General features: G+C 50.4%; 12 protein-coding genes across 12 annotated transcripts; 7 read left to right on the forward strand and 5 right to left on the reverse strand.

Moving 5' to 3' along the window:
- Positions 1 to 39: 39 nt before the first annotated feature.
- EDD37DRAFT_621158 (fungal-specific transcription factor domain-containing protein) lies at positions 40 to 3,010 on the reverse strand. Its single transcript, XM_062815985.1, has 5 exons — positions 2,887 to 3,010; positions 2,817 to 2,831; positions 2,657 to 2,748; positions 2,169 to 2,598; positions 40 to 2,102 (listed from the first exon to the last, which is right to left on the reverse strand). The coding sequence occupies exons 1-5, from the start codon at positions 2,985 to 2,987 to the stop codon at positions 110 to 112; spliced, it is 2,631 nt and encodes an 876-aa protein (XP_062672914.1). The 5' UTR covers positions 2,988 to 3,010; the 3' UTR covers positions 40 to 109.
- A 319-nt stretch (positions 3,011 to 3,329) lies between these two features.
- Positions 3,330 to 5,539, reverse strand: EDD37DRAFT_685304 (cytochrome P450; the record flags this gene model as incomplete). Its single annotated transcript, XM_062819890.1, has 9 exons — positions 3,330 to 3,704; positions 3,760 to 3,974; positions 4,031 to 4,108; positions 4,157 to 4,575; positions 4,626 to 4,649; positions 4,704 to 4,839; positions 4,939 to 4,982; positions 5,032 to 5,272; positions 5,331 to 5,539. 9 exons carry the CDS (start codon positions 5,537 to 5,539, stop codon positions 3,418 to 3,420), a joined length of 1,653 nt encoding a protein of 550 aa, XP_062672915.1. The 3' UTR covers positions 3,330 to 3,417.
- A 556-nt stretch (positions 5,540 to 6,095) lies between these two features.
- On the forward strand, positions 6,096 to 7,459 carry EDD37DRAFT_676766 (voltage-gated shaker-like K+ channel, subunit; the record flags this gene model as incomplete). Its single annotated transcript, XM_062819580.1, has 4 exons — positions 6,096 to 6,109; positions 6,179 to 6,329; positions 6,389 to 6,745; positions 6,808 to 7,459. The coding sequence occupies 4 exons, from the start codon at positions 6,096 to 6,098 to the stop codon at positions 7,291 to 7,293; spliced, it is 1,008 nt and encodes a 335-aa protein (XP_062672916.1). The 3' UTR covers positions 7,294 to 7,459.
- Positions 7,460 to 7,665: 206 nt separating this feature from the next.
- Positions 7,666 to 8,448, forward strand: EDD37DRAFT_662772 (uncharacterized protein; the record flags this gene model as incomplete). The annotated part of the gene is made up of 3 exons (XM_062819170.1): positions 7,666 to 7,799; positions 7,852 to 7,908; positions 7,966 to 8,448. The coding sequence occupies exons 1-3, from the start codon at positions 7,761 to 7,763 to the stop codon at positions 8,446 to 8,448; spliced, it is 579 nt and encodes a 192-aa protein (XP_062672917.1). The 5' UTR covers positions 7,666 to 7,760.
- A 370-nt stretch (positions 8,449 to 8,818) lies between these two features.
- On the forward strand, positions 8,819 to 9,453 carry EDD37DRAFT_662773 (cytochrome b5-like heme/steroid binding domain-containing protein; the record flags this gene model as incomplete). Its single annotated transcript, XM_062819171.1, has 3 exons — positions 8,819 to 9,041; positions 9,109 to 9,235; positions 9,298 to 9,453. Exons 1-3 carry the CDS (start codon positions 8,896 to 8,898, stop codon positions 9,451 to 9,453), a joined length of 429 nt encoding a protein of 142 aa, XP_062672918.1. The 5' UTR covers positions 8,819 to 8,895.
- Positions 9,454 to 9,916: 463 nt separating this feature from the next.
- On the forward strand, positions 9,917 to 12,204 carry EDD37DRAFT_685306 (putative cytochrome P450 oxidoreductase). The gene is made up of 8 exons (XM_062819891.1): positions 9,917 to 10,106; positions 10,154 to 10,438; positions 10,500 to 10,635; positions 10,683 to 10,706; positions 10,755 to 11,230; positions 11,286 to 11,320; positions 11,372 to 11,548; positions 11,600 to 12,204. Exons 1-8 carry the CDS (start codon positions 9,937 to 9,939, stop codon positions 11,893 to 11,895), a joined length of 1,599 nt encoding a protein of 532 aa, XP_062672919.1. The 5' UTR covers positions 9,917 to 9,936; the 3' UTR covers positions 11,896 to 12,204.
- A 415-nt stretch (positions 12,205 to 12,619) lies between these two features.
- On the forward strand, positions 12,620 to 14,775 carry EDD37DRAFT_662775 (putative cytochrome P450 oxidoreductase; the record flags this gene model as incomplete). Its single annotated transcript, XM_062819172.1, has 7 exons — positions 12,620 to 13,067; positions 13,120 to 13,404; positions 13,456 to 13,615; positions 13,666 to 14,129; positions 14,183 to 14,217; positions 14,268 to 14,444; positions 14,507 to 14,775. Exons 1-7 carry the CDS (start codon positions 12,880 to 12,882, stop codon positions 14,773 to 14,775), a joined length of 1,578 nt encoding a protein of 525 aa, XP_062672920.1. The 5' UTR covers positions 12,620 to 12,879.
- EDD37DRAFT_691462 (putative short chain dehydrogenase/ reductase) lies at positions 14,604 to 15,992 on the reverse strand. The gene is made up of 2 exons (XM_062820020.1): positions 15,525 to 15,992; positions 14,604 to 15,460 (listed from the first exon to the last, which is right to left on the reverse strand). Exons 1-2 carry the CDS (start codon positions 15,795 to 15,797, stop codon positions 14,912 to 14,914), a joined length of 822 nt encoding a protein of 273 aa, XP_062672921.1. The 5' UTR covers positions 15,798 to 15,992; the 3' UTR covers positions 14,604 to 14,911.
- Positions 15,993 to 16,057: 65 nt separating this feature from the next.
- EDD37DRAFT_662777 (putative short chain dehydrogenase/ reductase) lies at positions 16,058 to 17,315 on the forward strand (the record flags this gene model as incomplete). Its single annotated transcript, XM_062819173.1, has 5 exons — positions 16,058 to 16,450; positions 16,506 to 16,669; positions 16,737 to 16,981; positions 17,040 to 17,203; positions 17,260 to 17,315. Exons 1-5 carry the CDS (start codon positions 16,309 to 16,311, stop codon positions 17,313 to 17,315), a joined length of 771 nt encoding a protein of 256 aa, XP_062672922.1. The 5' UTR covers positions 16,058 to 16,308.
- Positions 17,308 to 18,547, reverse strand: EDD37DRAFT_245788 (uncharacterized protein). Its single transcript, XM_062810639.1, has 3 exons — positions 18,182 to 18,547; positions 17,620 to 18,095; positions 17,308 to 17,562 (listed from the first exon to the last, which is right to left on the reverse strand). The coding sequence occupies exons 1-3, from the start codon at positions 18,374 to 18,376 to the stop codon at positions 17,406 to 17,408; spliced, it is 828 nt and encodes a 275-aa protein (XP_062672923.1). The 5' UTR covers positions 18,377 to 18,547; the 3' UTR covers positions 17,308 to 17,405.
- A 509-nt stretch (positions 18,548 to 19,056) lies between these two features.
- Positions 19,057 to 20,827, forward strand: EDD37DRAFT_691465 (D-amino-acid oxidase). The gene is made up of 3 exons (XM_062820021.1): positions 19,057 to 20,228; positions 20,289 to 20,388; positions 20,442 to 20,827. The coding sequence occupies exons 1-3, from the start codon at positions 19,337 to 19,339 to the stop codon at positions 20,503 to 20,505; spliced, it is 1,056 nt and encodes a 351-aa protein (XP_062672924.1). The 5' UTR covers positions 19,057 to 19,336; the 3' UTR covers positions 20,506 to 20,827.
- Positions 20,622 to 22,856, reverse strand: EDD37DRAFT_245798 (putative uracil permease). The gene has a single exon (XM_062810640.1). The coding sequence runs from the start codon at positions 22,547 to 22,549 to the stop codon at positions 20,852 to 20,854; it is 1,698 nt and encodes a 565-aa protein (XP_062672925.1). The 5' UTR covers positions 22,550 to 22,856; the 3' UTR covers positions 20,622 to 20,851.

Below are 22,856 nucleotides of genomic sequence, written 5' to 3' on the forward strand. Positions count from 1 at the left end.
TCGGACAATTTCCTAACCATTTGTCCGGGAAAAATTGCACGTGAATCACGCTACTTTGAGAGTACTATAGAATGCTCTTAAGGTTCTCGGCTGATCGTAATCATCAGGTTCACGAGGGCCCCAAGTTGCCACTATATGATCCGGACAGTAGACTGTTCAGGTAGACCGTCACATCCGTATCGGGGTCATAGTCAAAATTCAAAGGAAATTCCATCGACTCCAACATTGGATCAGCCGGAAGCCTCTCGTCAAATCGAATACCTGTATCTATTTCCTCCCCTTGAGACTCGTCAGGATCCCTATTTGATATGCCAGGTTGTCGGAGTTGTGTGGTAGAGGGACCGAAATCTTGTACATTATGCTGGCGCTGTTCCTCGATTGCATGGGAGGCGTGCACCAAAGAACTCATCATTGGGTTTACACCTGATCCGGTCAGGTTGGGCTCGGTCAAAGCACTTGTATATGAAGCAGACGGCTGCTTTTGAGATGCTGATGAACCAGAAAAACATGTAGGCATGTCTGGCATCCTGAAAAGCTGCTCACGGCGGTGTTCTTCGGGAATTGAGGCCGCGTTTGTAGGCTTAGCTGTGGAGGTTGGCTGTCCAACGTTTGTAGGCTTAGCTGTGGAGGTTGGCTGTCCACCAAGCAAGCGATCAAACTTCTCTTCTAGAGAGTCTAGACTGTGCAAAAGCCCAGCAGGTGTATTCCAAAACCTGACAAATTGCTTATACGTCAGTCTCAAGGTGTTGAACTTGGCCTCTGCAAGATCTCGATTGCCGCCAGACGGCCCGAATTTCTTATTGAGAAGCTGGACTGTCGCAGCTAGCCAGATTGTTGTAGCCAGGAATGGATTGACGTAACGAACATGTGTGCTGGTACAGCGATTCAAAAGCATCACAATGTTGTTCGAGGCTTCAATATACTGCTTCAGGCCCTCCATGTTTGGCTTGCGTGTTGTGCACATCAGAAGAGTTCCAGGGAGAGGGTTCGCTTCTATCCTGTCAATATCTGCATTGCTTTGTAGCCGCCCACTAAGGTTGTTGCCCTTGGAGAAAGTGTAGTAGTGGGCGATCATGAATTTCGTGAGTTCTGTCATTACATAGATGCTGTATTTGGCGGAATGCAACATGCTGCTGACCGGCGTCTGATTGCAGTCCACTGAGGTAAACCTAAGTGATTCGTTGTGATACTGCAAAGCGTCAGGAAGCGCTAGGAGCGTGCACTGCAGGGTATGCGATATGATTTCAACCTCGTCGTCCGCACTGTGAGCCGCCCTGTCTGCCTCGGATGTCGGGTCTGAAGTTGACATCGTGGTCTGACCCTTGGCATCGAATCCATTAAAAGCTCCTTCGAGGTGTGAGATTGTCTGGGCATCTCGCGAGAGCGAAATCACGACAATGTTCCAAGCCACAGGGCTCTCGTTGCCACTTCGCTGAAGAAACTGCCATCGATCCCCAGGCTTTGCTGCCAAGATGCAGCTGGGATGGAAATTCTGCCGATACCACAATCGATCTTCGACAGGCAGAAACGTTTTGTTTTGTGACCAGCTAAGTCCAGTCGGAACTCGCCTGAGTGTGCTTGCAAAGCAGTCCATCTCCCAAACAGCCCACCAGCAGCGTCTGCGCTCTTCGTCTCGACTCCAGGCCAACGTCTCGGCCGCAGTGGAGGGGACATAGTCCTCCTGCTTGTATGCATCAATACAGTGCAGATTCAGCTCATATGCAACACGAATGCAGGTTCCAAGCCACCTCCAGGCGCGACCATGCACGCCTTTGGTCAATTGGAAAAAGGTAGTGAGGATTATCGCTTGCAGAAACTCCAATGGCGGAGTGCCGTCTGAACATTGGGTCAACGATTCTTCTTCAAAGCGCAAGGCTACCTGATGAAAGTGGTCAGCGCAGGGGATGCTGCTTGGCTCCGCGTTGAAGGGGTCGCTCGGAGCTTGCTCTTCAGAGTCTGTCGTGAAGCGTGCAGAAACAGAGCACATTGAGGCAAGCAAAGCGTGCAAGTAGAGTGATGGGCCCATGAGCTTGAGCTTCTCTGCAAATGTGGGCCTGTGAAACAGAGAGAAGCTCGTCATGTTTGAAAAGTATGAATCAATCCTGAAAAGTAGCTGTTAACGGCCCGAGAACATTGCTGCGAGTCAACGTGAGAGTGGATCCACTTACAGCTCTTCGAGCACGGCTGGAGATATATTCAGGGCGTGAGAGGTATGCAGAATGGCGTCAGAGTTGCCCATGGACAAATTGATGAGATCTTCTCGGGCTGGTGCCTGGCTGACAGGATGAGACCAATGTGTTACATTGCTCACGAAGTTATCAGCGGCCACATGGAAATTCACGTCGAAGCAAGACGCTTTCGTGGCAATATCGGCCCTATTGGCGACGGTTGTCGCTGCTGTTGTAGTCTCCGGGGATAGCGGTAAATTGGCCGGTGCCTGAGGTTGCACATGATTCAGTTCTTCTGAGACCTGACTGTCCGAGATCATTGAGAACTCGTCCTGATTTGAACCAGAGTTACTGCGGCGTGCTGAGTCCTCTTGTCCCCGCGTCTGAGGTTTTCTGTTTTTGGACACTCGTGGCTTCTTCTGGATCGAACCTTGTCAAAAGATCCCAATCAGCAAGTAGCAATGAAGCATGCCATAAGAGTACAATACCTGTCTTGGGCCCAGGTCGCAGTCGTTTTGATGGGTAACTACACTCCTGCGAACTTTTGAGACAGAGGCTACATGATGGCACTTTCCGATCGCTGGGCTGTTTAGTATGGACTGAGATAACGAGAAATTGATCATGTTGGCCTGCAGGAGACACACTTACCACTTTGCTTTGCGCCTGAATTGAAGGTCGACAGTCAGCACAAAGACCTCAAGCAGCAGGAAGTACTTACCTTCGACAGGCTTCACAAGAAACATCAGGCATGCTGCACGCAGCCACTGTTGCTCTTGTCGCGACATCATCCTCGACGCTGGGCCAGGTTCTGGCGTCCATGACTGGAGAGTGAAAAAAGTAGGAAATCCAGGCGCTGTGACAGGTCCACGGCTTGGGGTCGTCCCAGGTTTAATTTAGCGTGCCTCCAGGGAGTACCCCACACCGCGAGCCACCCCACTGGTTGGAGTGCATTCTTTTGGCGAGAATTTTGGGCAGGCATTCTCGATCATGCGGGGAACCATCGGGGTTTTCTGAGTCGGGAGGTACGGGCTATGCCAAATGCCGCGCAAGCAGTTCGTGAAGTCAGGCCGTCGATCCTGCGGAGTAAAAACGGAGTATCTTCAGGGCATGCGGCGCATTGGGAACGTGGCAAATCGACAAATCCAGCGTGCAGAACCAATAGCAAACTGTACCTGCTCGAAGAGCTTGTCCTAGAGTCCATTGTCCTCTGTTATGAACTTATGAATGTCTCGGCGTTACTATTTTCCGTTCACTCGTATGGAGCAAGAAATTTCCTCGCACTAGCGAGCTCCTGCGAGATGACATCGACGTGTGCCTGACTCCTCGGTTTGAACACACACTTGAACGGAGCAGGGCCGTGAAGGAGACCCTCGTTATAGTGGTCCGGGTCCAACTTTACAGGCTTGCCGGTCTCAGCATCCAACCCAGGAAGGATCTCGAAAGCCCAAAGTAACTTGGCTGCAATCCTCCATTGTGTTCGTTCTGCCAGGTGTATTCCGGGGCACATACGACGTCCACTGCCATAGCCATAATGATGTGGAACAAAGTCAGTCAACGGCAGGTCATGTATGATCGTTGGAGAACTACTTATCTCGGTTGTTGTAGTCTGCGCCACCAGCATAATCATTGGCAAGCTTGGTGTGGTTGGTGTATCTTTCAGGCTTGAAGCTGTAAGGATCATCGTAGCCATAGCGCTCAGCATGATGAAGAGCCCAGGTGGGAATGAAAATGGTTGAATTCTTCGGAATCAACATTCCCTCGTAGAAATCGTCCTCTGCCACCCGATGGGGAATCCCCACAGGCGCACTGTGATCAAGTCAGCAATTTTGTTGGGTCAGCTAAGTATGAACTGGACAGCTCACGCTGGACGCCATCTCATTCCCTCCTTGATGATACAATTTATGTATGGGAGCTTGCTAAAGTCAGACCATTGAGGCATGCTATAGAGCGATCAGCGCACGAGTCTTGAGAAAAGTGGCACGAAATACCGTTCTGTGCCACACACAGCGTCCAGCTCTTCCTGAGCTTTGGCTTGAACTTGAGGATTCATAGCCAAGCAGAGGATGAGTGTTAGCATGGTGGAAGATGTTGTTTCGGCTCCTCCCTCGACAAGTAAGCCGAAGAAGTGGTCCAACTCTTGCTTGCCCAAGGGCTGTTTGCTCAAAGGCGACCCTTTTTCCGAATGCTCATCTAGAAGCTTGTCGGCAAGTGAGCCAAGAGTGGTCCGAATGTCGCCCCGTTGTCGTCTCTCATCGACTCTTCTGCGCGCTTCACTCCAAATGTCATCCATTACCTTGCCAGCATACTTTGCTCGGGTTTTCCAAGGAGAAATGAATTCAGGAAGGTACTTGAGTACGGGAAACTCATCCACCGGGGGATTAGCCCCCGGTTCCAGGGCTTCTCCGAACTGGGAATAGCTGTCAGACTTGACGGTGGAACGATAGTAATGTTAAGTACCTTGTCTAAGGCATCATAGACGCACTGAGACTTCGGTTAGTATCTCAGTTGGCCCTTCACGTTGGAAAGGTGTCTTACGTGGCCCCAAAAGTCCTCGTATGTCAAAGCTCGTTGACCAAAGACCAGAATACAAGCAATCGAACAGGTAAGGCGTTTCATGTGATTGTAGAAGTTCCCCGGATCCCGAACAAGATCATTCAACAAAACAGTCACCCTTTGTCGGGTTAGCTGTGGAGAATCTCAAGTCTAGAAAGAAGGGAAGGAACATTCTCGTGCGAAGTCAAGGTCATAAACAAGGATGATGTTCACTTACTCAGCATCTTGGACTGGGGCGACTCTCTCATCCAGAATCTTCGGCTAAAAGCGTGTCAGTCGTCCGCAGCCGATGTTTTGCGAGTTGACCAACTGAGAAATTATGTGTGGTGATCTTTCGTTTGGCCTTCTGCCGCTCATGATGGTCTTGGAAAACAAGACTGTCACCATGGGTGACCAGGTCATTAATGTAGCTATGCGGTCTTTCGGCGTAAAGCAACCCCTTTTTATCCACGAGCTCATGGACGGCCTTGCGGTCATAAAGGACTATCACATTGGAGGAGGCAAATTTGAGCGAATAGATGCCGCCGAACTCTTCACCCCAGTCTTGAAACCTGTGCCACGTTCAGCTTCCTGACTTGCTTGTCACCTTCGGATGGAGAAAGGGCTTACTTTTTGTACATTCCAGTGATTGGTATTTGATGGAGGTTTCCTAGCAACGGCAGCGTAGGTGGTCCTGGAGGCATGCGCTTGTCTCTCCGACCAATTTGAAGCACCGTGTAAAGGCCATAAATGACTAGAGCAACAAGTCCGACCGTCCAAAAGGGAATGTTTTGGGCGTGCTTCTGGATCGAGTGCCCGTCAGCTGTGCGAAATTCCATGGCGACCCTTTGAACTTGGGTGAGGCTGTAAATCGAGTTCCTATGGTTTTGCACAGCAAGTCAACGTCCCGCAGATTGAATCCTATATTGTGACTCGACAGGGACTTTGAGGAGACGGCCTGATGCGAAATATGCCTGATCAGAAAGGATAGTCCGCAGTGTTTGACTACAAATGTTGTGAGTGTGGCCGTACAATCAGATCATACTTCGTCCTCATTAGTTATATGCCCGCAAACGGTCCGAATTCAAACTCGAGGGATAAGCGTCTCCGCTGTACAGTACCCCACAAGAACGTATACTCCGGTGGAGTTTCATTGATCTGGAAACACAACGGCCTAACTTCGTAACACGATGTTCGTGATAAGTATGTGTTGCCATGCGGACCACGTTTCTAAGCCAAAAGTTGTATTCTGCGATTCCTGTGGTCGCCGAAGAAGAGGCCAAGCTACATCTATCTGCTTGAGGTATTCCTTCCGCTGCCTGGATGTGCTATGATGCTAACATGCTAAAGTTATCGTCGCAATCAAATACAACCACTGATAGTGTCAGAGTCAACATGGAGTATACTCGGTAAGAGATGACCAGGATTCTCATGGTTGCTCTTACTTCGTGCCTGTCTAATGCTGAGACCGAGTCCAGTTTGGGCAAATCTGGGCTCAAGGTCTCCAAGATTATCCTCGGCGCCATGTCGTTCGGAAGCAGTCAGTGGCAGGACTGGGTTCTCGACGAAGAAGCCGCATTGCCCATAATTGAACATGCGTACAAGTCCGGGATCAATACTTGGGACACGGTGCGTTTTGCACACTTTTATCGCATGGTGAGTTGGTGACTCACTGGTTCGTAAATTAGGCGGACATATATTCCCACGGCGAAAGTGAAAGACTCCTTGGACAGGCATTGAAGACATACAACATCCCGCGTGAGAACGTTGTCATCCTCACAAAGGGGTATTTTGCTCTGAGTCAGGACGGCAGTCAACTCCCACTGTCAGAGTGTATGGTCAATGATGGGTCCTTGACAAACAGAGTCGGTCTAAGTCGCAAGAAGCTGTTCGATGCGGTTGAAGCATGCGTAGCAAGACTTGGTACCTACATCGACGTTTTCCAGATTCACAGACTCGACAGAGATGTGCCAAAAGAGGAGATCATGCGAGCGCTTAACGACCTTGTGGAAAGCGGAAAGATTCGCTACATAGGGGCAAGCTCGGTCAGTATTGCTTCCGGTCCTGGAACTTGGACAGGCTTTGCTCACCGCTGCGGATGCTCTAGATGTCAGCCTGGGAGTTCCAGCAACTACAAAACATCGCCGAGAAGAACAATTGGCACAAATTCATCAGCATGCAAAACTATTTGAACCTACTCTACCGAGAAGAAGAAAGAGAAATGCTGCCATACTGTGAAAACACAGGCGTGGGCATTATACCCTGGTCGTCCATGGCCGGAGGGGTTCTCGCACGGCCCTGGGGTTCAGCTACCAAGCGATCAGAGAATGACAAACACAAACTACCCTACGGTGCCGTAGAGGTGCAGAAAGCCGTCCTTGAGCGAGTGGAAGAGCTATCGCAGAAGAGGGATGTACCAATGAGCGCAATATCAACGGCCTGGGTTTTGCAAAAGGGAGCTTGTCCAATCTTGGGATTGGGATCAAAGGATAGAATCGATGATGCAATCCTGGCACTGAGCGTCAAGTTGACCCAAGAAGAGATCGACTACCTAGAGGAGCCTTATCAGCCGCGATCTGTTACAGGCTACTAAATCGAATTGATAACCAGTCATAGTATTTGACTCCTTCGGATTTTACCCCGTGAATTTCCATGTTTTGACTGTTGAGAGAGATACTGGCATCGCCACAATTGAGATGACGACGTGTAGACCCTTCCGCCTTATCTGCACCCTGGTCTTTCACTACGGAGCTGCCGACATGTGATTCCAGATATGTTTCGCCAAATGATGCGCCGAACTGATGCAAATTTGAGGACGGGCGCCAGCCTTGTCATGCCTTGGCAGCACCAAAGTGTGCAACAACATGTGAAAGTGTGGTCTGATTGGCCGGAGATCTGTATACAAACGGAGCAATTACTACCTCACAACCATACGGTGCAATTCTTCAAGTCGGTCCGTCGATCAACTGGACGGACATATCATGTAGAAGTTCCCCTGGGCAAGCCGAGCTTCGTTGTATGTTATCGGAAACGTACTACACCGACTAACAACAGCGTGATATGGCTCACGGTCGGCAGGCAGGCTGGATTCAGGACGAGGTAAGTATCTATGCACTTACAACATGCTGCGTATGTTACTGATACTGGACAGGAGGAGTATAGTAGCGTTCACAAGTCCTACGAGTTCATGCACCTACCTAAAAGCGCGGTACGAATACCTCACGTATGTATATGCTTTGGGAGCACGTTCTCTGACTCGGCGCAGGACCACAAAACCGAATTCGCAAAGGAGGAACAAGAGATCCTAGAGCAACTTTACAAAGGATGGCTGCGCTACTGGAACAAAGAGTCTATGCACGACCCCGGTGCCAATCAATCACGCAGATTCTATGACTTCGGAGAGATGCTCAGCTATGATATGTTCGGAACTACTTTACGTGGGAAGTTTGTTGAACATTTTGAGAATGTTTTTCCTTACTATGTCGATGGTCAGATGGAGTATAAAGACCTCGAGATTGTTGTTCTTTCCCCAACCCACGCGTACTCGACATGCTACCAGCACACCTGGGGGAAAGCCGGTGGAGATCCATTCAACATTACGTTCCGAAGGACGGGAATCGCAAGGAAGAAGGATGGCCAGTGGAAGTGGATCCATGAGCACCTTTCTTTTCCTGTGAACATGGCTACGAGGCAGGCGGACTACAATTGTGACAGCAATGCGCTGGATTCTTTCAAATTCCAGGAATGACCTGTTCTTCAAGGAACATTATAGACGATCGCGCATGAAAGCGCCGTTGTGAAGTAGACGTCAAGTCTTTGCAACTATACCAACCCAGTCTTTTCATGCTTGATGTGATTGGAAGTTTGAATTCCGTCTTAGAGGCCGCGTTAGCACAAAAGTGCAGCAACGCAGGAGATTTCACGCCAATGAAAGAACCGGTGACTGGCCCGCATTCGGGATCAATGCCGGTGCTTGGAAGAGTAAAGCAGAACGGATCTTACGGATGAATTGCGCGCCAACTATCCCCGGAAACGACTGCAAGCGTTCAGGTAGGTCTTGGGCAGGCTGAATTTGGACGAATGATATTAGTTTGGAAACTCTACGAGGTTAATATTTCAACTAATTTGTCCTCTTCATCCTTGAAAACTGAACGCGTGTGCTGCACATTACCTGGTCAGCTTCAAGTTCTTATCAATGGCATCATCCGATAAAGTCAAAAGTCACAAGAGACTGAGGGACTTTTCTGCTGATGAAGTGGTTGATCATCGAAGAAAAGAAGACCTGTATCTAGTTATCCATGGCAAGGTGTACGATGTCACAAGCTTTGTTGACCAACACCCGTAAGTGCCCCTGGCCTCGCCTCAACGGCGCCGGTTCGTCTTCAGAAGTCGCTGACTTCGGTGGCAGAGGAGGCCAAGAAGTCCTCGTCGATCAAGGAGGCGTCGATGCCACAGAAGCATTCGAAGAAGTCGGGCATAGCGAAGACGCACGAGAACAACTCGCCGAACTCATAGTCGGTAACCTGAGTCGACAGGTAGGTGTCAGATACAGTGCGACGAACAAAGACCTTCAGCTGAGAACCTGTCAATCTTCTAGACTGGAGACGAGAAGCTGTTGGCATCATCTGGAAGTGCCTACAAAATCTATCATAAGGAACCTCAGATCAGCGCCTTGCCAACTTGGATCAAAACAATGCTTGTATTGATTGTGGCCATTACGGTCTTTTTTGGTTGGCACTTCCTGCTGCCTTGATCGGCGGACAGCTTGATGCGGCAGCAACTCAATATTGCACTTCCCAGTAGATAAGACAAGAGAATTGACTGATGTGCTGGCGGATGAATCGGTTGTAGCAAGAACTAGTAGCCACAGGTCCGCATAATCGTGCTTGGACGATGATCAAATTCCAAACTCGCTGATTCGACGGCCAAATGGTGAGAGCGTCGACTAAGACACTAATCATTTACATCGTCAATCCGTGCATCATCCTGTCATTGCTCCTCAATTCAACCGTTTCTACGTGTTGGCAATCGGACACAAATTAGCGGCGGACAATCTCTGTTGGAGCAAATTCACATTGTATTGATCTGTCACTAGAAGAGTTGAAGTTACTCCGCATCAACAGCGAAATGATGGGCAATAACCATCATATATCTAACACGTGTGATGTTGTCGTTCTCAGGTCGGCCATCTAGACCAAGGGCTGTACATAGGCCCACGAGAGACTTTCCAGCGACGATGGCGAGAGACCTTTCTTACCTCTATCTTTGTGTGTTGGTGCTTGGGGTCTATGGAGTTTACCGGCTCTTGCAGGTGGGGAGACGCGATCCAAGAATGCCAAAGGGTCCCCCTACGCTACCAATCTTGGGGAACTTTCACCAGATTCCATCTACTGGAATGTACAGACAGTACGTGAGTCTACGTCAGACGTGGGCTGCAGGCTGATGATGGGTAGATTTCGCGAATGGGCCAAAGAATATGGCTCTGTCTTCTCATTGAAGTTCGGGCCTTCAAACATCATTGTCTTATGCGATCGAGAGGCTATTCACGAACTCATCGACAAGAAAGGGAGCATTTACTCCGACCGTCCCACAACATACGTCGGCAATCTTTTGACAAAAGGAGATCATATTGCAATTTCTCAAGCGGACGCCCTCTGGAGAGAGAAGCGAAAGGTGATTGCACACAACTTCTCTCCAAAAATGCTGGATGAAAAGCATTTCAAAGTACAAGAGGCCGAGTAAGCAGTTGATAGTTGAGTCTACTTTATGCCATGGACATCACTAACAGTACCCTGATAGAGGCGTCGTTTTGATGAACGACCTTTTGGTAAATCCAGAAGGATTCTTCAACCATATCCGTCGATACACGGCTTCGGTGGCGGCCACCTTAGTCTACGGCCAACGAGGCTCCACTTTTGACTCTTTCTGGGCTCATGTCAGTGATAGTCAGCATTCTCATCATTGGTGGCTGACAATTTACAGGGGGTGTTTGACGTTATGGCCAAGGTATGAACCTGCTAAAATATTGATCATCGCCACAGCTGAAAGTTACAGTGGACGGAATGTATGGAGCCAGGTGCCAACCCACCGGTAGACGAGTATACATTTTTACAATTCATACCTGCTAAGTTTGCACATTGGAAGAAGCGGGCATTGCAGGCGGGAGATACTATGGACGCGGTATGGGATCGAGCACGCGAAATCATAGACACACGAAGGGCAAAAGGCGACAAACGTGACTGCATAGCCGACCGCCTTCTGGATGAGTATCACGAAAAAGGCTTCCCGATGAGTCAACACGCGTTCAACAACCTAATCGGGGAGCTTGTCGAAGGGGGCGCGGATACCACAGCAGCTCAACTACTAACAATGGTTCTGGCTCTTGCACGAAATCCCTGGGTTCAGAAGAAGGCGAGAGGAGAAATTGATGCACTGTGTGGAGCCTCTCGATCACCACAAATGAGCAAAGACTTTGCATCGCTTCCTTACATCAATGCCGTTGTCAAAGAAGGTATGAGGTGGCGACCTGTGTATGTATCTTTCTGCTCATATCTGTTTATCCGCGTGCTGGGCTGACGTGAATAGAGCTGTCACCGCACTCCCTCACAAAGTCAGACAAGGTAAATTCGTACACCGGAACATTTGAGAGTAAATGTACTGACTACTGGAAGATGATTACTACAAGGGGATGCTCATTCCGAAAGACTCAACTATTTTTATTCCTACTTGGGCTATCCATCACAGCGCGGACATCTATCCAGACGACGAGGCGTTCAACCCCGACCGATTCTTGAATTACCCGAAATTGTCTAGCGAGTATGCTGGTAGCGCGAACTGGAAGGAGCGAGATAAGTCCATCCATTCGAAACTACGGGACGTTGACTGACTTCCGATAGCACATCACTATGGATATGGAGCTGGTCGAAGAGTGTGCCCTGGAATGCACTTGGCCGAGCGCAATATGTGGCGCATTACGTCTAAGTTACTTTGGGCTTTCGACATCAGTGAACCGATCGATCCTACTACTGGCGAGACAATTGAGCTAGATCCGAATGCCTATAACCCGGGTATTACGCAGGCTCCCCTTCCATTTCGGGTCAGAATTACACCGCGCAGCCAAGAGCACGCAACCGTTCTTCAAAAAGAGCTCCAAGCTGCTCTGGAATTTTTGGCGCCGTTTGAATCGAAAGAATGAGAGGCAATCACCTACTAGTGGGGCTGCGTTTGTGGGGATTGAGTCCGACATCATGACCTCTCCAGAGTCTTCAGGTGGACAGAACCACGCACGAGAATGATCTCATCCATGTCCTTGATTCTATGGCTAACTCTTATGGATTGTGGGGTGTGAAGTCTCGGGATCTATGAGATGGAAATAGGCAAGAGGCTTTCAATCAATGAGAGACCGCTTCTGTTTGTTTATTCCTCTGGAAAATTGAAGGAGGAAAAAGAAAGAAAAAACAAGTTGGGAAAGTCCTTTTGTAAAATGGCATAAGAATGTCAGGGCATCGTTACTTCGCATCTATTGATGAGCGATACGAACTAGTGGCGCCAAAGTCGAAGTATAATGGTACCATGCTTGAAAACTCGATACTTTCTTGCCTACTCCCTCCGTTCGATAGGTATCAAACAAGCTACAGCCGGCAGTACAGAGCGGCTGAATTGAAGGTCTCATTCCAGCCCGACTTGCACATGTCCTGCGCCTGAACCATCCGGGATCTCCGCTTCGGGGTTGTTGGGGTTGTTGGGGCTTTGGTGGTGTCCGGGGCTTTTACTCCAGAGTTTTGACGAGTGGGCCCGGCACAATTGTGATTGCCCGAAGTGGTAAGCCTCGTCATTGGACCTGCCGGTCATGATGCATGATTTGCAGACTCTGAAGTCTCGTCTTCTAATTTGCTGAGTGCAGCGATCAAGCCTATATTCTTCGAGTGATTTTGAGGGCGGGTTGTTTTCACTGCCCTGTGCTTACCTCGCTAAGAAGTATGATTGGTTTGCTACGGAAGCATTTCGTCTTCGTCACCAACGACACGCTAGGATCAATTCCGGTGATCGTGCAGGAACAGGGTCTGCCAGCGCCTGAAGTGGACTTCTGGGATTATGAAGAATAAAGCCTCCGGTACAGCACAACTTGTTAGTTGAGCAATGTGCTCAAGGGCTCGACCCAAGCTGCATCAAGTACTCTATGATCATGACTGATCAGACTTGGTCTACCACGTCGTACATAGCCACGGCCATTGTTGCGTTGGTTGTCCTAGCTGTCTACAGGATCTCACAGATTGGCAAGAGGGATCCCCGCTTACCCCCTGGACCTCCCACCGTCCCTGTCCTGGGAAATGCACACCTAATCCCAACAACTGGTCTTGCCAAAAAGTACGTATGTTTCCCAAGCCATGTCAGACTCTATCTCAGACTCCGCCGCTAGATTCCAAGAATGGGCAAGGGAATATGGACCAATCTTCTCCCTGAAGGTCGGCCCAGGCACCATCATCATTATCTCCGACCGCAGAGCCGTTAATACACTCTTCGACAAACGTGGTGCCGTGTATGCTGACCGCCCACGCGCCGACGTTGCGATGTGGGTGACAAACGAGAACCATTTTTCTTTCGAACAGAACAGTAAGGGCTGGAAAGAGAAGCGCGCAATAGCAACCCGCTTCTTCAGTCCTAAGCTGCTTGACGAGCATCATTTCAAAGTCCAAGAAGCAGAGTGAGTGCCTCAAGAGATGTGCATATTGATCCAACATCTCACAGCCTATAGGGCCACCTGTCTCATGTACAACGTGTACAGGCATTCCGACAAGCTCCCGGAATACGCCAAGCTATACACTGTTTCTGTGTTGTGCAGCCTCCTCTATGGGCAACGCGCTCCTGACTTGGACTCTTTCTGGTATAAGGAGTTCTACGAGCACATGGAAGGGGTATGGCTCTACACCTGTTGTCGAAACCATCTGCTAAGCTGGGTATACAGTGGACTGCCGTGCTGGAACCTGGCGCAAACCCGCCAGTGGAACAATTCCCCTGGCTATGGTACCTGCCAGGCCAATGGAAGAAACGAGCCGCGGACGTCAAAAAGACACGCCACGACCTCTGGACCCATGCTAGAAAGATTGTCGACAAGCGTCGTGCTACGGGTGACAAGCGAGACTGCCTCCTAGACGCCAAACTTGATGAGTATGCACAAAAAGGCTGGCCTTTCGACGAGTGGGTTGTGAACTACCTCTTTGGGGAGATGGTGGAGGGTGGCGCTGACACAACGGCGAACCATCTCCTCACCCTTATCCTTGCTCTCGCTGCACACCCTCATGTGCAGGAACGAGCCTATAGAGAGCTCGAGGCGGTTTGCGGAGCGGACAGAGCTCCCGTTTGGTCGGACTTCGACAAATGCCCCTACATTAACTGCATCGTCAAAGAGGGTATGCGGTGGCGACCGACGTGAGTGTCCTCGCTTCTCCCAGTCTTGTGCGGGTCACACTGACTACCATTAGTGCTCGATCTGGTTTGCCTCATCTCGCAGTTCAAGGTATGCTCCACAGCCAGCAGTGACGTAGACTCCTCTGACTTTACCTGTAGACGATGTGTACGACAACTACCTCATCCCTAAGGGTAGCACTGTCTTCATGTCAGTGTGGACCATGCATCAAAACGATACGATCTTCCAAGACGCGGAGAAGTTCAACCCTGACCGTTATCTCAACCACCCGAGACTTGCAAACGAATATGCAACTTCCTCCGATTATGAGAACAGAGGTGAGTCCACGCTCACATCGAGTGTATCCACTCATAAGTAACTTACTCACGATAATGCATAGACCATTACGGCTACGGATCAGGTCGACGCATGTGTCCCGGTATACACTTGGCGGAGCGGAACATGTGGCGCATAGCGGCCAAGTTGATATGGGCTTTCAAGATGTACGAGGATCCAAGCGCGCCTCTCGATGTAGATGGCTACACCTCCTCGATCCTGGTCAGCCCACTTCCCTTCAAGGTTAAAGTCGAGCCTCGCAGTCAGAAGCACATGGAGACTGTGCAGAGAGAGCTGGTTCAAGCATTGGAATTCTTGAAGCAGTACGAATGACGTCTTTGCGGATAATGTCAGAAAAACATGTAGCAGCTATAAGACCATCTTGAATGTCCAGAGTCACATTTTTCTATTTCCTTACAACCCCATCCATGCATGGGATTATGCTTCGGGTGACTAAGTAATGATTTGCTCAAGGCGGCACACCAAGCGTCATACCCCCATCCACCGCGTAGATCTGGCCCGTAAGCCACGAGGCCTGCTTGCTGCATAAGAACATAGCAGTGCCTGTGATATCTTCCACCGTCCCAAGACGAGGCCATGGCGTGGCCTTCTTCATGTGCTTGATAATGTCTTGATCCTCAAAATTTTGGCGCGCCATACCGGTCGCCACAACACCCGGTGCTATACAGTTGATGTTGATCCAGTCCTGAGCGTGGTCCATTGCTCCCGCACGGGTCATGTGGTTGATTGCTGCCTTGGTCGCCGAATACGCGACTTCACCTGGGAAGGCGATGTTGGCCGCGCAAGACGAGATGTTCACAATCCTGCCACGGCTACCCCAGGCTTCGTCGACATCTTGCTTGAGAAATTGCTGGATTGCCAACCGGTTTGATTTTGCCGTGCCGAGTAAATTGATGCTGGCCATCTTTGCCCATAGTTCATCATCCTCGACGGCGAATTTTCGAAAGGGCGCCCAGTATCCTGCACAGTTGACCACGATGTCTAAACGTCCAAACTTCTGCACCGGACGTCAGTAACTCTGTTCATGGTCACCAACACTGTGGCTTTGGCGGCTGACTTACCGCGATGCCTTCCTTGAATGCATGCTCGATTTCCGACGTTTGGGAGATGTTGACTTTGAAGAAAATAGCTTGGCCTCCTTGCTTGTTGATCAGGTCCGCGGTAGTGATCTGTAAGTCCTTTTCGAACCCGGCTGGATTTGCCTCTGCCTTGAGGTCACAACAGATCACGCTGACGCCTTGTTCCGCAAGACCAAGAGCAATGCCTCGGCCCATGCCACTGCTCGACCCTGTGACAAGTGCCACCTTTCCATCTAACGTCTTTTGCGCCATCATGGATGTAAGTTCTCCCCAGGTCGTGGGCAATTCTCGTTGCTCAGGACGGTCTCATATGCCCCTTCAGTTCACACAAGATACTGTCAGAATTGTCCAGCTGCACGAGGATGCTGTTGGACACCGGTGCATTGGCAAAGGGTGGGCCGACGCTGTCAATGTGACCACAGTTAAATCTGTGGAAGTACCTCATTGGATGCATGCGTGGGGAAGAAATAGGGGAAAAGCCGGACAAAGAGTCTTCGGGCGATTTGTCTTCTGAAGTTTGTCCGGGGAGAAAAGGCTACGCCTAGCAGTCATCGAAAACAGTTCGTGGTGGCTCCACTTCAGAATTGACCTTGTCTTGAAATCTGTGGCTTCGGCTGTGCTTGTCGAAAATTGAATCGGACCGTTTGTCGTCTGAGCCAATTGAGGTCAATGAGGCTGTCGCCGAAAATGCGACGACTGCAACGGATGATATTTGTAAGTCAATTTTTGAACGCACAATTTCGCAGCAGATCAGAAACTTGGTGCTATGGAAGGCAAAGTATTTGCTGTGACTGGTGCTGGATCAGGTATCGGGAGGGCCACAGCTGTGAGGCTAGCAAAACTTGGCGCCTTAGGCATCGCAATCAGCGACGTGGATGAGGCCGCATTAGAGGATACGAAGGCACAATGTATGCAACAAACTCGACTTCACGCAGATATGTTCAAGGGCTTACTATCTTCAAGGCATCCAATATCCCACGAGAGTTACCTTGAAGAAGGTCGATGTGGCCAACATTGAGGCTGTAGACTCATGGATCAATGAGGTCCTGAAGGACCATGGCAGGCTCGATGGTGCCGCAAATGTTGCTGGAATAGCTGGGGGTGAGGGGCAGGTGACAGAGGACATAGTAAGAGTCCCAGTGCCTCTTGAGCTATCTTTGTAAGCCTTCTATCAACTGACAACGAAACCGATAGGTGCAAAGAGACTGGGAGAGGATGATCTCTGTCAACCTTACTGGGGTAATGAATTGCATGCGAGCCCAGCTACAAAAGATCTCGAAGCCGGGAGGATCCATCGTCAATGTGTCCAGTACATCGGGTCTACGAGGACTAGCTAAGAACGCGGCCTACGCCTCCAGCAAATTCGGTGTCATCGGCTTGACAGAGTCAGCCGCTGCAGAGTACGGGAAGCAGGGCATCAGGATCAATGCGCTTCTGCCGTGAGTCGATTGTCCCTTACATCCCTCTCAAGGATAATATGCTGAACATCTGATGTAGAGGTCCAATTGATACTAAGATCTTCCGCGATGGAGAAGCAAAAGGCCTTTTCAGTTCAGAGATAATAAGTGCTGGCACTTTGATGGGCCGCATGGGTCAAGCGGAAGAAGTGGCCAAGGTGTTGGTGTTTTTATTGAGTGACGATGCTTCGTTCGTGACGGGAGGTGAGTTACTCTTTTGCCATTACCCATTATTCCCAGCGCTGATAGTCGATTCTTAGCACGCTGGACAGTGGATGGAGGCTACTCTGCCTGTGGCTTCTATAGGGCTGGATGAAAGTGCTGAATGAGAGGGTTTTACCATATATCCTATCTAGGACTTTTTAAGCTATGTAAAGATTGCTGGCCTACTTCGATTTTCGACCCATTATGGGTTGCCCGAAGGCGCATCCTGGTCAATGTGGCCTATGAATGCCTGAGACCAGTGCGTCTCTGTTTTCGTCGTGATCGGTTTGGCGTCCGCCACAAGGTCACGGTAGATTTCTGACGTTTCAAACCTTTCCCACGCCTCCTGTGACCGAGACCTAGAAAGGTATTAGTATTCATGTGGATTCGGGCCCATGTTGAAGGAAGACACGTGCCTGATATATATAGTCGCCAGGTGGAAGTCATTCACTTCTTTGAGGACGGCAAAACTCTGTACCATTTCCGCCGATTTGATCTTGTCGGCGGCATCAGCGAGAATTCCCAGCAATTGCTTGCGTCTGCCTTCAGAGGCCCAAAAGTGCACGACAGTCACAAAACTATCCTGTGCATCTCGGTCCTGATCATCCTTTCGTGTGAGAAACCCGCTGAAGAAGTCGTAATGATGGAGGTCGTAGTCAGGACTGCCAATTCCCTGGACAGTCCGTAGTAGCTTGTCTTCGTCGACCTTGCGCATTTCCTCCTTGAAGATGTCGCTTGAGACGTGGTTCATGAAGAAGCCAACGGGATGGTAATAGCCCTCTAGACCCCATAGAGTGTCTGGTTCACCATCAAGGTCGTGGCCCCAGTAATAAGAATTCGAATAGGGTTCCGTCTTTGACACTTTGCATAGACCTGCCAACCTATCTCGCCACTAATACCAATGGAAGAACTTTCAGCTTGTTGTACCTTTGTGCTGTATGCAGGGATCTGACAGGCGTCTCACACGAGCAAACATACCTTCTCTAGAGCTCCTTCTCTGCTCACGACACGAGCGACGACAAAATAGAGTGGTGCACCCATTTTCGTGATGTCTGTAAGGTTCACACAATCTGGCACCAGAGGAGGCAGCGTATGGAACGGCTGTGGTGCTGTGGTGTTGTAGGCTGGAATGTGCAAGACAAGAACGGGACCAGTGTCGATCACAACCTTCATGCATGGGGCAGACGGACGGACTCCGGCAAAGGTTTCCCCAGAAGATGCCCCGAGTCCACAGGCGGCACAACTTCGAGCCACAGCGCAGCGCCGCGACGCCGAGGCCCGAGGGTCGACGTGCGAAGGCCGTTTATTCAATCGGAAAATCCCCTCCCGGAGACAAGGTAATCCCTAGACATGATCTTGGTCTTACCCCAACACAGGAGGCCATTTCGTCTAAGTTAGGTCGTCATTGCGCCCAAACACGAGAATTAGTCCATATTTTATGATACTGGACAATGCATTCTCATCCCTGGCCTCATAAATGCGAGACACATCCACCTGTCAAGATTGTTGAAGTTGATCAAGCCGATCTGACTTGACTATTATCGCGATCCAGCTTTGTTTGCAAATGACACGTCTTCTTGCCCTGCCTTTCGAGGTGTGAGAGCAACGGCTGCATGCAGATGCATATTCGAGTGCAGGTCACTATGACACGGTAATTCTCAGACCTGATGTCCGAACAGATGGAGGTAATCGATGCTGTTTCAAACCATGTCTGAAGGCCAGAAACTTGCGGAGAGCAGACAAACGTCACTTATAACTGCCAGTTGGTAAGGTATTACTTAAGCCAGTGCTAAGGGCTCTGGACCCTGACTACTTAAGTTAGTGGCCTGAGACCTGCGGGAACCGAAGATGCAGCAAGGCGTGGTCGTCGGGAAAGTCGCGGCACGCCCTGTTATCAATTCATCATTGTTTTCCGAACACAACGCATACTCAACCCTGTGTGAAAAGGCGCCAGAGACTAACTCTTCTCACAAATACAACAGCCTCATATTCGATATAAGGCGACACAGTCTTCCGTTGCAACATGGTAGTAACATAGCTGCACAATCATATTGTTATGTGGTCGACCCGCGAACACTTAAGTACCTTAATCATCGTTGCTGGCTTATCTCTCAATCTCCATTCCGCAGAAGAATGTCTCCCACGCCCACAGAAATCGTGGTCCTAGGTGCAGGCGTCGCCGGTTTGACAACAGCGTTCGAAGCCCGCCAGCGCTTCCCATCAGCTCGAATCACGATCGTGGCCAAATATCTCCCCGGCTTCACATCTCCGACAGAATACGTCTCGCCCTGGGCGGGCGCCAACTGGCATTCCTTCGAGAAAGAACGCAACCAATACGCCGAATACGATGCCGTCGCATTCAAGAAATTCGTCGACATCGCTGCCAAAACTCCCGAAAGCGGCGTCAAAGCTCTCCCCATGCGCGTCATCTACGACAGCGACGAAGCGCGGAAGAATCCACTATGGTACGGCGAAGTGGTCGGCGGTATCAAGGAGGCTCCCAAGGACGAACTCCCCGCCGGCGCCGTAATGGGTCTAGACATGGACAGCTTCATGATCAACACCGTCGCATACCTCAGCTGGCTCCAACAGCAAGTCTTGCATGCCAAAGTCAAATTCATGCGCCGCTCATACACCCACATCAACGACCTGATGTCCGACTTCCCCGGTGCACACGCCTTCTTCAATTGCACGGGCCTCGGTGCCCGGCATTTAGGAGGCGTCGAGGACGAGACGGTCTACCCTACAAAGGGCCAGACATTACTCATCGCCGAGCCCATAACGCCCCTGAAGAGGATGTATATCCAGAAAAACGCAAGCTGGGGCGACAATGAGTTCGCGCATGTCTTCCCTCGACCACTAGGTGGGGGAATAATTCTCGGAGGCGTGAGACGCGATAACGACTGGACCGCCGAACCAGATATGGAACTTGCGGAGCGGATCAAGCAGAGATGTTGTGCTCTGGCACCGGAGCTGGGAAAGCCGGAGGACTTGCAAGTCCTGAGCCACAACGTTGGTCTTCGACGTAAGCCAACTTTACCCCCAATCATCATGCGGAGACGAAAGATACTGACTCTGAGTCCAGCGAGCAGGAAAGGCGGTGCGCGAGTCGAACTGGAGAAACGAAACGGCAAACTTCTTGTTCACAATTACGGCGCTTCAGGGGCAGGATATCAGTCCTCATGGTAAGTCATACACTCTTTACACTTGGCCAACTAGTGGTACTGACCTGGTCAAGGGGCATGGCTGCACATGCACTGGATTTGCTGAACGACCAAGTCTCCCAAAAATCCAAGTTGTAATCAGACAATTCCGGCATTAGATATATGATTTACGATCCCTCATCAGCTTCTCGTTCGCATATTCATGTCCCGAGTCCAGTGTCATGTTGGCATGCATCGACATCTGCACGGAGGTCCTGTGGTCAACATGACCAAATTATACGAAGACAGAGATCGTATCGTGATAATATCTGCATACACTCTACCAATTCCCAGCCTATGCCACCCTGATGAAGACTCGTCATGAAGGAGAATCATTCGTCGTCAAACGTGCCGTCAAACGTGCCGTCAAACGTGCCGTCAAACGTGCCGTCAAACGTGCCGTCAAACGTGCCGTCACACGATTTGCTCACACCAGATCGGACGCTCAGGTATAAGGGGCTCTCATCTCTTTCTCGACTTCATTGTCCGCTTTCCCTTCACCAACCTGAACCGTCTCAACCTCCTCGCCATGGAATGATCTTGTCTCCGCCGGGCCAAATGTGCCAAAATAATCGGCGTCATCAACCTCACCCAGACCCTTGATGGGCGATACCTTGCTCAAGACAACGTACGTGGTCACAGACAACAGTAAACCCAGCGGATACGAAATGTCATAAAGATTCGACCACCCAGACAAGGTCTTGTTGGAGCCGTACCGCACAAACTCGGCGAATCCAGGAACGTTGATCCAGACGCCCATGGCCCAAGCGACCAGCGCCCTCCAGTTCATGCCCAACCAGTACCAATAAATGCTGCGTGAATTGTTCTCGTACAGGTCTGTTAACTTGATCTGTCGTTTTCGGAGAAGGAAGTAATCGGCAAACATCACGCCAGTCATCGGACCCAGGAACACACCATATCCGCCCAGAACAGTGAGGAACTTGCTTGCTCCGTTGAGGAGTTGCCAAGGCTGAACAATGAATGCAAGCGCCGACATGAGCAACATGCCACGGCGGATTGTGAAGAAACGGGGCATCAGTGCCGACAGGTCGATACCGGCAGAGACCCCATTATTGGCGACAACCATGCCGAACTGTGCCACCAGGAACGATAGACTTGCGAAAGCCACAGCGGCCCTAGACCTGGAGGAGTTGTGGTAATGGGACTGGAGCGCGCTGAGGAGGTCATACGGTGCCCACAGGAGGGTGCCTTGCTGCTCGGGGAACAATTGCGCCGCGCAGGATGTGCAGATGATACCGATCAGGGCGACCACGATGGTGCCCATGGGCACCATAAACAGCTGCGCCGCGATTTGGTCCTTGGGCTTCCTTGCGTAGCGGGTATAGTCGGACTGCACGAAGATGTGCACACTGATGGAGCTGATGTTGGTGCATATGCCCAGCGTCATCATCCATCCCAAGTGGCTCCCCGTGGCTTGCGTGACCCCAGTGAGACCGCTGACGTCGTGGACCAAGCTTCCTGCGCCTTTGGCGGTCGCTGTGAACCAGACCAGACAGACAAAGATTGTGGGTATGACGACCGAGCACGAAATCAAGAATGGTATCTTGTAATGCTCCGGTTTGATCCATACGAGTGGAAGGTAGAGGACGGTAAAGATGATGAAAGACGCAAAGTCGCCCGTGGTCATGGTGCCGTTGGCTAAAGGGGTATCAACCTTGGCGAAACTTGGCCATAGGGCCGTCAGAAAGACCCTCACGCATTGGCCACCCCAGTAAACCTGCGTGGAGAACCAGATGCAGGCCAGGAAGATACGTTGGATGACGATGAAGATAAAGCCGCGTGTTCCCCAAGAGCACCGTTGGATGATGGGGAACCCGATGTGCCATTTCGCGCCGGGCGCGCCACTTGCAACGCACAGAAAGCCAACGATGATGTTGCCAATGATGACAGTCAACATGGCTTGCCAGACATTGAGGCCTAAAGCGATAAGAGACGACCCTGTGGTCCAACCGCCGATGTTGAAGGATCCAGTAATCACCCACAGCGTTATGAATTGCCACGGTCCATAAGTTCGCCTGTGTGGTTCCAAAGGCCTGATATCAGAGTTCAGACCTTTCGCAAGGTCCCCATCGGCAGTTCCCTTGACTTCAAGACGTCTGACAAGGTTCGAGAAGCCTGCCATCGCGTCGGGCGCAGAATTGGAAGAAATGCGTAGAAATGTTGTGCGGGAAGATGAGAAAAGACCTTCTCCCGTGCTGGCTGGAAAGGTAGGCCCTTTTTATCTTGTTCCCAACTTTGTATCAAGATGACTCCCAGCATCTCGAAAGCTTATATCGCAACCAGGACACTGCATCTTGGTTATCAAAGACGATATCGTTCCAGGAACCCCAGAAATTTCTTGATAATTGGAGAAATCCGCGTGTCGAGCGTTGAATTCCCGACAAATCATCAACTTACATCTTATCCACATTCATCAATTTATCAGCCTG

The sequence above is a fragment of the Exophiala viscosa genome (genome assembly GCF_022695815.1).
Source record: "Exophiala viscosa unplaced genomic scaffold EDD37scaffold_2, whole genome shotgun sequence".
NCBI classification, from domain to species: Eukaryota; Fungi; Ascomycota; class Eurotiomycetes; order Chaetothyriales; family Herpotrichiellaceae; genus Exophiala; species Exophiala viscosa.